The sequence below is a fragment of the Lissotriton helveticus genome, chromosome 11 (assembly GCF_964261635.1).
Source record: "Lissotriton helveticus chromosome 11, aLisHel1.1, whole genome shotgun sequence".
Taxonomy (NCBI): domain Eukaryota; kingdom Metazoa; phylum Chordata; class Amphibia; order Caudata; family Salamandridae; genus Lissotriton; species Lissotriton helveticus.
The window spans coordinates 1205571255-1205585151 of record NC_136072.1 but is presented as its reverse complement, the minus strand read 5'-3'; the positions used below and the strand labels follow the sequence as shown (position 1 = coordinate 1205585151).

The 13897-nt window shown below is 47.3% G+C and overlaps 1 protein-coding gene across 1 annotated transcript in view; it reads left to right on the top strand.

Annotated features, from left to right (window-relative positions):
* LOC144792834 (CD5 antigen-like) overlaps positions 1–13897 on the top strand; it is a 380767-nt gene that overhangs the window by 224881 nt on the left and 141989 nt on the right. The window contains exon 4 of the mRNA XM_078668030.1: positions 2558–2872. Within this exon, the coding sequence (XP_078524156.1) occupies positions 2558–2872 (315 nt within the window). The remainder of the gene's footprint in view (positions 1–2557; positions 2873–13897) is intronic.

The following is a 13897-nucleotide window of genomic DNA, read 5'->3' as shown; positions in this document are numbered from 1 at the left end:
CTTCTACATCACAGCCAAAGCCTGGAACGAGCTTCCAGTCGGCATCAGACGCTTCTCTACTCTGTACACCTTCATAAAGAGCCTCAAGACCTGGCGATTCGGCTGATCTGGAGCTGCACCCCCTAGTGCCTTGAGACCTTCGTTGGTGAGTAGTGCGCTTCAAACCTCCCAATCGATTGATTGACACTCACACACCCGCTAACAGACCAACTCAGACAATCTCACCCCCAACGACCGATCCATTGAGACAGTCATGCGCTCACTCACATAATCCCTCTCAAAGGTAACAAGTTACAGCTAGGATTTCTTTTATTTTTAGACCTTAGAAATTCACTTAAACTACCAAAGGTTACAGGACATTATAGTTAGGAAATCACATTAAAACAAACATAGAAATTCACAAAAAAAAGCAGAGATTACTGGGACATTAAAGTTAGGCTCAGACTTCACTTTTACAAAACTATTTCAATTCAGCAGTTATAGTTAACTGAGCAAACTATAACGTATGCCCCCACAGTGCACTGTTTATGACCTCACATATTAAATCACTCATGACATTGTCAGTGACATCGCTGATGGTTTCTAAATTAACATCACTGATCACATCACAGATGATATCAGCCACAGAGCCATTCATACCCATATACAACATCTCACATACCCACTCAAAAACTCAGGAAACCAGTCACAGAGAAGCAAGTTCTTGCACAACTACTCACTCCTCCATAGAGCCACTCACACAGCCAATCACTCACCCATTGAGTCACTGACACACTTACTCACACACCAGTACACCCACTCATACACTCATTTGCCCACTCAAACATACACATATACCCATACAGCCACACATACCTACTTACACACCCATAGAGCACCAGTGGCGTAACGAAAGTTGAAGGGGCCCCCCTGCAAGGTACACAGAGGGGCCCCCATCCGTATTTAATCTGGAGCGCTCCGGCGTGAGTACAGTGCTGAGGGTGCCCCTTGCAGCTCAGGGCCCCCCCGCACTGCAGGGGATGAGAGGGCTTGTGTTACACCCCTGACTCACACCCCCAAAACCATTCACACACCCATACAACCACACAGACACCCACTCATACAGCCATACAACCACACAGACACCCACTCATACAGCCATACAACCACTCACACAAACACTCATGATCCCACAGAGCTAGTCATAAACCTACTCACTCACCCATAGAGTCACTCGAACACCCACTCACACGCTGACACAGGCAGTCACGCAGGCACTCATATCACATATCTTAGATGTAGTATCACTCCTCTAACTTTTGTAATAGTTAGTATATGTGTTTAACCCTCATAATCTCTTAAAAATACGTACCCTCAATGATTTTATCAGTGATGTCTTTTGAGATGTCTTCAGAGATTTAAGAGGTTTTTTTTTAAATCTGTTTCCTACCTAATATTTATCATTAATATATGTAATTTTATTGGTGACCACATTTAAGAAATGTTACTCGTATTAAGAACACACACATTGTTACCACACATTAAACACATTCTTTCCATGCTTGCAGCAGAGTATTTTTACCCAAATTGACGTCTCGTTTACATGAGGAAGTATAATGGCATCATCTTAAGTATTCCTTGAAATTTTCACATCACAAAATTCCCCAGATCATACCTAAAGGATTCTGGGATCCTCAGAGGCTAGCCACCATCACCTCCCCCAGACTCCTGAACAGCAATAAAGTTAAAAACAATACCTTTATTCTTACTCTACCTTCCATGGACCTACAGTACTCCTAGTGATAAAAAACCCACACAGATGTATTCTTTAGAACTTATAAATAAATAAATCTGACTCTCTTATAGAATTGTGTTGCATCCATACAGCAATAGCCTTGAGGGAGGAGTTAAAGGTGAGTTGTGTGTCTCATGTATTTTATTGCTGAATGAGTGTGAATCGTCACAGTGAGAGTGTTCTGTTGATGATAAGTATCATCTGAGCATAACAGGTGTCAAGGACTGAAGAACTCACATTCACCAAGGATTGAGTAAAGATTGAAAGACAAGATAGAGGCAGGACAGCAAACATTTACACTTGGGTAACGCCTACTTGACTCCACGTTCAAAGTCAATCAGAAAAGTTTCTTATCATGGCCATGTGGACATATTTTAGAACCTCACAGTTGAGATGTCTTGGAAGTGTGCGGGTGTAAAAGGAATAATCGCTGACCAACTACCAATGTACTTGTCCGAAGGGTTGTATTACTGTGGCCACCGTGGTAAAAAGCTGATGAGTGGAGCTGTGTCCAAAGAGGTGCCCAATGTATCGATCATGGACTCTACTCCCAGGCCTTAGATCCCGTTGGCCTATTACATCCATGTGGGGAAGGAGTAGTAGAAGATGCTGTCAACACCGGCTGAGAGACTGGAAAAAGAAAGTTCACATGTTTGACGGATGTATTTCCACAGCACATCATTTGTCACTGAATATTACCTTAAAATTGATCAAAAAAATGTTATATTTTCTAAGTTCCTTTTGTTTGCATTCCTTTCCAATGCCTTTTTAATCTCTTCCCAGGTCCTGATCAGGTCCGGTTGGTGAACGGCCCCTCTCTCTGTGCTGGAAGAGTGGAGGTCAGACACAATGGAGTGTGGGGTAAAGTCTGTGATGACGCCTGGGGTCAGGAGGACGCGTCTGTGGTCTGCAGACAGCTTGTATGTGGAGCTGTACAAAGCTATCAGTATAATTCATCATTCGGGATCAGCACTTTGCCACTTCTGATGAGTAATGTCCAATGCCAAGGAGATGAGTCTGTCTTGTGGAAATGTGCTCAGCGAGGCTGGAATGTTAACACCTGTCCAACGGGGAGGAATGCTGGAGTGACCTGTACAGGTAAGAAGTGTAAGCTGAGAGTAACAACAAGCTTCATTGCATAATGAAGACATTATTCACTTCTGTCAAAATACAAAAGTGACCTCTGGTGGCAAGCACTTCAGCAGGTGGTCTGGATGAACCATTAAGACCCTTCATGAATTATTATCAAGCAGATAATTATGCACTCTGGAGCCAAGGGGGAACTTGCAAACCCCCTTCCTGCCTGTGTGCTTGCTGCTTGCTTCTGCTCTCTGCATCTTCTCAATGGGTATGACTCCTTCGGAAAGGAGGGTTTCACAAGTCAATCCCTGCCCGCTGTCGAGCCCCCCAGAAGCAGACATTATGATTTTTCTTGCCTGAGTCTAGTCTGCACCATCCACTGAGTCGTTTTTTTAATTTTAAGCACTTAGCAATGATCCCAAGACTTAGCGACAATGTCCACTACCCTGTGCTCTAATCTTCCTCATCACAGTCCCCTTCCCTACATCCTTCCCTCTATCCTTCCCTCTGTCCTTCCCTCCATCCCTTACGCCCTTGCTCATTCCCACCCTCATTCCCTCCATCCTTCCCACCATCCATCCCGCCTCCCCTCTGACCCTCTGTCCTTCCCTCCATCCTTACCTGTGTCCATCCCTCCCGCCCTCGCTCATTCCCTTCATCCTTCCTCCATCCTTCCCTCCCTCCATCCTTCCCGCCCTCCCTCATTCTCTTTCTCCTTCCTTCTATCCTTGTCTCCATCCTTCCCTCCTGCCCTCCATCCCTCTCTCCACCCTTCCCTCTGACCCTCCCATCCCGTCATGTCCTCCCTCCTTCCCTACGTCCTTCCAATCCTCCCTTTGTCCTTCCCACCTTTCCTCTGTTTTCCCTCCATCCTTCCCACTGCCCTTCCCTCCCTCCGACCTTCCCTCCTTCCCACCCTCCATCCCTCCTTCCATCCTTCCCTCCACCCTTCTCTCCCTCCATCCAGCCTTCCCTCTACACCTCCCTCCCTCCGCACTTCCTTCCTACCCTCTCTTTGTCATTCCCTCCATCCTTTCCTCCGCACTTCCCTCAATCCACACTTCCCTCCTTCCTACCCTCCATCCCTCCCTCCATCCCTCCCTCCGCCCTTTCCTCCTTCCTACCCTTCATCCCTCCTTCCTTCCTTCCTTCCTTCCCTCCCTCCATCTCACCTTCTTTTTCTTTGGCATCTCTGTAAGCTTGGCACGTGCAGGGTGTCACTAGAGGGGAGAGGGAGGACTGAGGGAAGAGAGGGAGTATTTCCGTTAAAAGAAAATAAATACTCAGAGAAGTGTAGAGATTGTTGTCATCTTGCAGAGGGAAGGGGTGGAGCCGTCTCATATTGTTTAAACTGGGATCAAGAAGAAGGACCAAGGGGGAGTTAAAAAAAAAAACTACGGAAGGATTGTGATTAATATATGTGTTCCACAAAAATGTTGTATTAAATGAGTCTTGTTACATGGCCATTGTCAACATTACTAAGTTGGCATGCGCTTCGCTACCACGATGCTGCTTTTGTACACGTTACTACATGACTTTATTTTTTCAAGACTCTGTTTATGCCTTTCACATGAGAATAAGAAACTAGTCGGTTTTGGGATATTGGGTACTAAGGTGATAGGTTGGTACACCCCTATACACTGAGGTCCTGTCTTCCTGCGCATAGTTCAGTGTTTCTTGATCGGGGCGAGGGTGTTGGCGCAGTCGTCGATCCACTGTCTGAAGTTTTGGGCGGCGGCGTCTGTGTCGGTGGGGTTGGTGGGTGGGTTCAGTCCTGGTAGTGTGGCAAAGAGCAGTTAGGATTTACTGGAGGAACAAGTGTTAAGCATTTCAGAGTATCAACATGGACAATAAGTCATTGATATGACTCAATAGAAATCAGATTTTAAAAAAAGTAAAATAAATGATATGTTTTATCTGAATTTATATTTTAAAAAACTTGGATGGCATACATGTAAGAGTTATGGATTTTAGAAGCAATAAAAATCAGCGCAAAATAACACAGTGAAACTTCATCTATGCTGTCAATGGGAAAAGCCACTAGAGAAAATTGGTCGAGCTGCTTGGAACCCTTGCTGGGTAAAGCCACAACAGTCGGTTGAGTTTATCCTGGCCCGTAGAGCTCCGGTGCAGAGGTGTCCTGGCTGTCCTTGGTGCTGAACATGGTTCGCTTGAGAGCTACCTTTACCACTTAGACATTGCTGCTGAGAACAAGATGTAAAAACAAAATAGTGGGGTCACTGCTGATGTCAGACGAATGTATAAAGGCGTTCCCTCTTGGGGCAGCATCGAGTAACTTGTAAGGAACAACCCTAGAGCACATGTTTACTTCGATGTCCTGTGGTCCCAGGGAACACAGAAATTGCCTAAAATGTTGGGAAAGGCAGGACTATAGGTCCCACAATGCACTAGACTATCTAAATATGTGCAACTCCTATGAGGGCCTGATGGCAAGCCATTTTTCTGATTTGGAGAGCTGTTCTACCTGGAATTTGCAGGGGACTAGAGCCCCTTGTTCAAAGGCGTCTGAGGGAGCTTCAGGTGCTCACAGGGGTTCCAATGCCTCGGGGATCCAAGAGATTGCTTAGGACAAGTCTTGGTGAGGCAGTTCCAGGTGTGTTGCCACAGGGACCGAGTATCCCTCTTTTGCTTGGTGAAAAGTCCTGTTGACGTCAACATGGGTCTCTTCAGGTGTCCTCTTTGATGTAGTTGGGTCATATTTGAGGCTCTGGTATTGGGGGGCCACTTAAATCCTAGATTTAAGAGAGGTTAGGGATATACGAGCTAGTGGCCAATGGGCTGCTAGTCCTTGGAGGTAATCCACACCTGAGAGGATTATATCTGGGGTTGTAGGTCACATTTCCAGAAACCACTATTTCTACCACTTTTAAAAATGTCAGAGCTCTTCGTCATGGTAAAGCCAGGCATCCCACCCTAGAGATGTGGGTATCCTTGCCGGGATGTACACTTGAAGGATATCTAACTTTCCCAACTTCCCAGGTGCAAATGTGCCTGGGGCAGTAGGAGAGCTGTTTACTCCTCTGGGAGAAAGCCTGGATGCGTATCAGAGGCTGTGGAGCCTTTGAAGCTCACCGCCTTGATGTGCCACTTCACGAGCCTACCAGGGAGGGAGGAACTGTGACCTCATTCCAGCTCAGGCCTATGCTCCTGACTCCTGCCGCTTCACTAGCCCACCAGGGAGGGGGGGTATGTGACCTCATCCTGCTCAGGCCTATGCTCCTGACTCCTGCCGCTTCACTAGCCCACCAGGGAGGGGGGGTATGTGACCTCATCCTGCTCAGGCCTATGCTCCTGACTCCTGGGAGTTTTCACACTGCCTGAAAGGAGGTCCGTATCCTGTCTTGGCACAAGCAAGCCATCCAGAGCACAGAGAAACTGGGGCAACCAGTTGGGCAATATCTAAGCTAACCACCTGGAGGTACGCTGAATCGCCCTTCACGGGATAATGATGTCAGGGGTCAGAGGGTACGTTGTTTGAAACCAAACCAACTAGTTTTAGGCAGTATCATGATGGAGCTACCAGCCCCAGGTCCGCCAGGGTGCAGGTCCATGTTATGCTCTGGTCTGCCTATCATCACTTCTAGTGTGCGTTAATGATAACGGCCACTATAGGGGCACATATACTTGCACCTACATGCACAAACCTTTAATATAATGCACCCCACCTTTCTGGGCTCCAGGGCCTTCCTTAGGGGTGACTGACATTCATTAAAAGCGGTGCATTGACTTTGCCACACATGGTGAGGGCAAAGTTGAAATGGAGTAGTTTACACTGTTCCTGCGGTCTCCAGTGGCAGGCCTGCGGTAGGGAGTTTACTTGGGTCACTCAGGTTGGCACAAACAGTAATGGAAGCAGTAGGGACCCCTTTACCACCCATGCCATGGGTAGCACGGGTATGATATACTAGGAACTTATAACAGGGTAAAGTCTTTGCCAATTAGGATTGTCAATTCACACACACTGGTTTTAGGGAGGGAACACTTACCCTGGGGCCTGGACAGCAGGCTCCAGGACACTTTAAAAGTCATAGACATTAGCAATGGGGCAAAAAGTGGGGGGATGACCATACAAAAAGGGCACGTTCCTACAACTCCTCAGCCCACCACACGGGACAAGAGGACAGCGAGGCTGCCTACCGAGACATGAGACAGGAGAGGTGCAATCAGAGCCATATTCGGGCCGGTGAGTGACCAGGACCCTGCATTGTACTGCTTCTGTTGGCCATGGGCTCGGAACTCCCCACTGACTCCCTGGGGGAGCAGAACACCCCCTCCTCCTATTGATACCTGAATTGACAAAGCTCCTCTTTGCTCGCATAAAAGTTCTATGCAGAATGTGACTGCGGCAATATACTGCAACCTGCATCCTGGGCATCAAACTGGAGCCACAATGAAAAATTGAACTTATGGGGAAATTAATAGCTGCTAGGAATACTTGCCTCCACTGAATCATTGTGAGCACTGACCATAGCTGCCCCACTCCATATTTGGAGGACTGATTTGAGAACGGTCAAGTGATGGCCTCATTGGGTTTCTGAGCAATCAAGGGCAAGCCTAAGGGTCCTGAGGAGGCGGGCACATGGGGACAGTGATCCGGTTGTGATGGAGGTGAATGACTCACCCTCAACTACTGATGCAATAGCCACAAGGAACACACTGCAAATTTGAGGCTATCCTGAAAGCCTTATTGGATGTTAAGTCTACGTTGGAGCAAAAAATAGATGCAGTGGCCCTGGGACTAGCGTTAGTGAGAGTGGATCACAGAAAATAGTCGGAACATCATGTGGCAATCGATAAATCTGCAATAGCAACCGTGAGACCTTCAGTGCAAGTCATGCAGGCACAAACTCAGGTGCTGAAAGTGCATATATAGTAGGGGATTAGATGGTCGCTTTTGTAGAAATAATACACGCATGTTAGGGTACCGAAGAGAGTAGAGGGCCCCAGCACAGATTTTTACCTGGAAAAAGGCACCACAACAGTGCCAGCCAGTAAGAAATCCAGGTTCTTCTCCATAGAGCAAGCACACAGGGTCTCTAGATAATCACCACTACCTGAGGCAACCTAGAGCCACTCCCAGACTAGGGGTTGCGCGGCTGTTTAAGTACCGGGATAGAAACGGAATCCTCCAGGTCTCTCACAGCACGGGCTCCTAGACTGTTGAGAAGTACAAAGTGCGCACACCTAGTGATTTAATGACTGAGGCAGCCGCGACCAGTGCAGGTCAGAGTGGTGGGGCCTGGAGGGATTTCAATGGACGATGGTGAGGGAAAATTAATTATTTATTTAATTTTCCCTGGTCGTCGCTCGTTGAAAATCCCTCTACAGGGCGCCACCTCCCCACCGCTCTTACCTGCACGGGCCGCGGCTGGACTGAGGTCCAGAAAGAGACACAATTTGTCCCTGGAGTTCACGAAAGATGACAACAACTAAACTTACGCTTTTCATTGACGCTCTTGGCCAAGCTCCACATACTGGATGGCAGTATCACTAGATACTTCACCACCCCAAGTGAGGTCTGGACTTGGCTTGAGTCCAAAGGGGAGCATTGACCAAATGGCCATCTGGACTCTGATGCTGGATGACATACCAGGAAGGGCAGTCATACAGCATTTAAGAGAATGTGCAATAAAACCACCTCAGAGAAAACCACAAGAGGACAGCAAAAGAAGAGGAAGAAGAATCACAGTATAGCCCTGAAGTGAGGCCACCAAGTGACAAAGGGGCTTCCCCTTTAGGAGAGGATGTAACAGAAGCCAAGGATTCCATGGCAGCCTTAAGAGGTGGCCCAATCTTACTTCTATGGCCGCTGAACAGATCATGTGACTCCAGGATACTGTTTGTTTTTATTTACTGTTCCCCTTCTCTTTCTCAACCACAGAGTTGTGCCTGGTTAAATCTGGTGAGCTCTGTACTATTGCCGATACCAAGCTGCTCTGAATTTCATAATACTCTGTTTCATGTTGGAGGGGGTCATTGCATTGACATTGAAGTGGGTGAAGACACAGGGATGCCTAAACAGGAAATCACAAAGTGTTTCCCATGCTTACTACATTTGGAGGCAAGTTCTGTGGCCCCCATCAGGGATTAGGAGTTGGGGTGATTTTGTTTTCTTGTCTGGGTTGACCACTATGTCACCTTTCATGATCCGTTAGAAACGTGGGGGGAGGGGGAGCAAGGAGATGGCTAATTGTCCCTCCTTAGAGTTAGGTAGACCAGGAGCCACATGGCCAGTTCTAGCCGGCTACACACCACATCCCGACATTGAAAAAATGTCAAGTAGAGAACTTTTAGTTCAGCTAAAACAACTAATTAAAATACATAGACAGTTGGTCCAATATGTCATGCGGATTTTAACAGTCCAACCAGCAATAAGAATTCCACAACACACCCCTCACCAGGGGAACCCAAATAAAATTACACCACAGACTATACAATCAGTCATTGGCAAATTACCCGCAAAACGGGAACAAATTCCATTCTGGTTAGCTCAAAAAATTACACAGATAGAGGCAGTATTTCCTGATACTACCCCTCATGAAAAACACAGAATTCTGACAATCTGCCTACCAATGGGGATCACACCACATGTGGAGTACTGTGACACTTGGGAAACAGTCTTTGCTTCAATATACACAAAAACACATGGTGTTCCGTCTATGGCGGTTATACCAGACGTACTAAGACAGATTCAAAATGAATATGGTCCAGAACCTGCTTTAACTCTAGGTATGAAATTACTGAAAGACTTTAAGCAAGTCTCGGCTATACTACTAGCCAACATAAAAGGAGAAGCAGCATCTGTGGTGATCCGCCAAAAATTAAAAGAAACAGATATAGTAGAACAACCTTTTGAACCCTGACATTATTCAGGCACTACCAGATGAATATCTGATGGTGAGACTGGACAGACCCGAGGGCAGAGGAGGAGGTATAGCGATTGTATTCAAACAGCAAGTTGCCTGTCAATTGGAATTAGTCCAGTTGGCGGGAAGTGAGGCTGGGGTTTTTACCATAAAAATTAATGGGGGCACCACGGTGAAGGGTTATTTAATCTACCGTCCTCCAGGTCCCCTGGCAAGGTTCAAAGGTAACCTAATAGACAGTGTTACGGAGATGGCGTTGCGGAGAGACAAGTTTCTGCTACTCGGAGATCTTAATATGCATTTAGAGGATCTGTCGGACAAAGGAGCGTTGGAGTTCCGTCAAGAACTTCAGGCATTACAACTAGAACTAAAGGGCCAGCTTCCAACACACCAACGTGGCCACTTGCTTGATCCAGTATTTGCGAACTGGGAGGAAGTCATAGTGGCTCTCCCCGTGCCCCTCCTCTGGACCGACCATTTCCTGGTGCCATTTGAAATTCTTCTCCCTAAACATAAGATGACAGACCCCACTCCCCTCAAATACCCCAGGCGCAAATGGGCCAGGTTCTCCCTGCTAGAGTTCAACGAGGCTCTTATTGCAGAGGGCCCCCCTGGAGGAGATGATGCGGATTCGGCAAACAAACTGCTCAATGACCGTATCATGGCTGCCCTGGACCATACGGCCCCTCTAGGCCGGCCGAAGGAGGGCGATTGTAAACAGAGAGCGGCACCCTGGTTGAATGAGGAACTGCGTTGTGCTAAGAGGGATTGCAAGCGAGCAGAAAGGCAGTTGAGGGTAGCCTATGACAACCAGGCGAGAGAGAGATATCTCGTCAATAGACGGGCATATCACAATCTAATCAGGAAAGCGAAAACTGCCCACTATGCCGATAGGATCATGGGTGCAGAGAATTCAGTGAAAGAATTGTTCTGTGTTTATAAATCCCTGGCTGTCCCCAAATCCTCGGCAGGATCAGAGGATTGTTCAGTTATTGCCTGCAATCGCATCGCTGACTATTTTGGTGATAAAGTGTCCAAAATTTACTCAGCCTTTTCTGCCCAACCCTTGGCAGGAGGAGAGTTTGAAGCATCAGTAAGAGAGGCGGATGGACAAAATCTGCTGCTTAACTTCTCCACCCCACCAGTAGAAGATCTGATCAAAATATGCAGATCAGTGAAATCAGGCTCCCCACGGGACCCAGCATCACCTAAACGGCTGGGGGACAGCTTGACGACACTAGAACCATACATTAGGCACCTGTTGGATGTTTCCTTTAGGTCCAGCACTATGCCTAGGGAATGGAAACAAGCTGTGGTGCTCCCCCTCCGCAAGAAGCCAAATATCAGCTTCGAAAAGCTGGTGAATCTGCGTCCCATCTCCCTTCTACCCTATTTCTCTAAAGTGGCGGAGAAGGTGGCCAATTTGCAGCTAATGCAATTTGTGGAAGATACCAATCTTCTACATCCCACCCAGTTTGGATTCCGGCCTCGACACTCGACTGAGTCAGCGCTCCTCATGGCATCTGAAGCCATCAGGCGGGGGGCCGACGAGGGCCATACTATGGCCTTGACCCTTCTGGACCTCAGCGCTGCGTTCGACACTGTAGCACATTCCATCTTGCTACAGTGTCTGAACAAAGGAGGGGTAGGAGGTGCAGCGCTAAAATGGATCCAGTCGTTCCTATCTGGCCGAGGTTTCCAAGTCAGGCAGGGCGACTGCTACTCCGAGCGAGTGGCCTTGGACCAGGGGGTGCCGCAGGGTTCGTCCCTGAGCCCAACTCTTTTTAACCTGTACGTTGCCCCGGTTGCCACTATAGTGGAGAGTCACGGTTTGCGCATGGTGTCGTACGCCGAAGACACGCAGCTGGTCATCTCCCTATCGCGTGCACCTGGTCTTGCGGCAGACATCTTCAGAGCATGCATGCAAGACCTTGCTGCCTGGATGTCTGCCAACTGCCTTAAACTCAACGGTGGCAAGACTGAGGTGCTGGTGGTGGGGGGAGACCGTGCGGCTTGGACGTCGGCGTGGTGGCCACCTTGCCTGGGACCAGCACCAATTCCCTGCCAGGAGGCGAGGAATCTAGCTGTCTGGTTCGATTCCGGCCTAACTTTCGGACCCCAGGTCAATCGGGTGGTCGGCACCTGTTTCGGGATCCTCAAGACCCTCAGGAAGGTTCTGGAGCTCCTTCCCATCAAAGCCCGCCAAATACTAGTGCATGCACTAGTCACGTCCAAGATGGACTATGGCAACCTGCTCTACCTGGGGACCCTTGAGAAGAATCTGAGCCGCCTGTAGGTTTTACAAAACGCCGCAGCCCGGCTGGTTCTCAGACTGCCCAGAAGATCAGCTTCTAAAGCCGCGCTCCAGGCCCTGCACTGGCTTCCGGTGAGATGCAGGGTGGAATTCAAAGCATTATGCACCTGTCATCGGATCGTCAACGGCAGGGCACCTCTTCCCCTACAGGGTCTCCTGACACAATATGAGCCTTCCCGTTCCCTCAGATCCTCTGGCTCGGGGCGCTTGTCCATTCCTAAGGTGAACAAAGCAAGGATGGGCGGCAGATCCTTCAGGTATCTGGCTGCATCTAGATGGAACAAACTTCCTGTGGCGCTGCGCCTGGAATCCTCAGAATCCATCTTCAGAGCCAAGCTAAAAACATTCCTATATCCACGGCAGTGGGCTTCCACCTCAGTACCCTATTCTACTTGCGCTTGCGCTTGCATCATAGCGCGGGGACACGCCAATGTGCGTCACCAAGCGCTTTACAAGACCCCCTATTATTATTATTATTATTATTAACTTGCCAGAATAATTGAAAAATCCTATGAAGAACAAGGTAGAGATAGTTTGGGTGGGAAACCACTAAAACCACAACTAACTGAAAATCCTGAAAAAACCTTTATCAAGAATAATCTCAATACTCCAAAAAAGAAGTGGGAGGGTAATAAACAAACCACTCCCAGAGAAAAACAGTTTCAGTCCAGAGGAAAGTCTCCTCAACAGAGAGATAGATCTCCAGAAAGAGGGGGCAGGTCTCCACAAAGGGAGCCCTCTGAAAAAAGATACAACCTTAGAAATAGGGACAATTTGAGAAAACCTGACAGATATCAAGATAATGATACACGTCCCTCTCAATCTTTTCAGACTTCTGCACAGAAATCAGAAAGAAGAGGACGGTCAGTACATAAAGAAGAGCGTGTCAAGTCCAAAGACAAGGAACCTGCTCATCAAAGTAAAAAATTACAATTTCCGAAAAAGAAGGTAGCAAGTATTAAAATAAAAACTCAAAAACGGAGAATGGGCCCAGACAATGCTAGACAGCACAGCAGAAGTAACCATAGCTCGCAAGATCCTGATGAATCTTCTGGAGACAGTGGACACGAATGAATACATTCAAGTAGAAACTGCAGACACCAGCGTTAGTGTACCCCATAAATTATATGAAATAACATTACGTATAGAGGGGGACAAAACTAGGAAAATAAGAGGTCTCTTTTGGGAGAATCTATCTAAAGGCTATGATATCCTTCTAGCAGAAAAAGACTGGCCACCAGAGTTTGTCAGGGAGTGCCCACGTGGCAAAGAAATGATTATGCCTGCCTTCTCAAATCACATTTCATTTCATAAAACATATACATATGCAGGAAAATGGGCAGTGGCCCAAGCCCCTGCATTATATAAAAATCATGTAGGATGGGATGAGGATTCCCCTCACCATAAAATTCAGTTAAAAAAAACAACCTACTGCACAGAGGCAGTATCCTGTTAAGCAAGAAGCTAAAAAACAAGTCAGGGAAATCTTAGATCAACTTGACTACCAGGGGGTGATTGAAACATGCATCTCACAAATGAACAATCATTTGTTTCCTGTCTCCAAACCAGACGATACATATCGTCTAGTTTTGGATTACAGACACCTAAACACTTGTTGCAAAACATTTGCAGTGCAAAACTCACACAGTGCAGCACTAGGGAATAACATTGTGCGCAAAAAATATAAAACAACATTAGATATTTCAAATGGATTCTTCTGTCAAAACATTGCACCAGAAAGCAGGTATTTGACCGCTTTCTCCTGCATGGGGGCCCAATAGCAATTTTTCCGTCTCCCACAGGGATTCAAGAATAGCCCAGGATTATTTTCAGCCAGGGTAA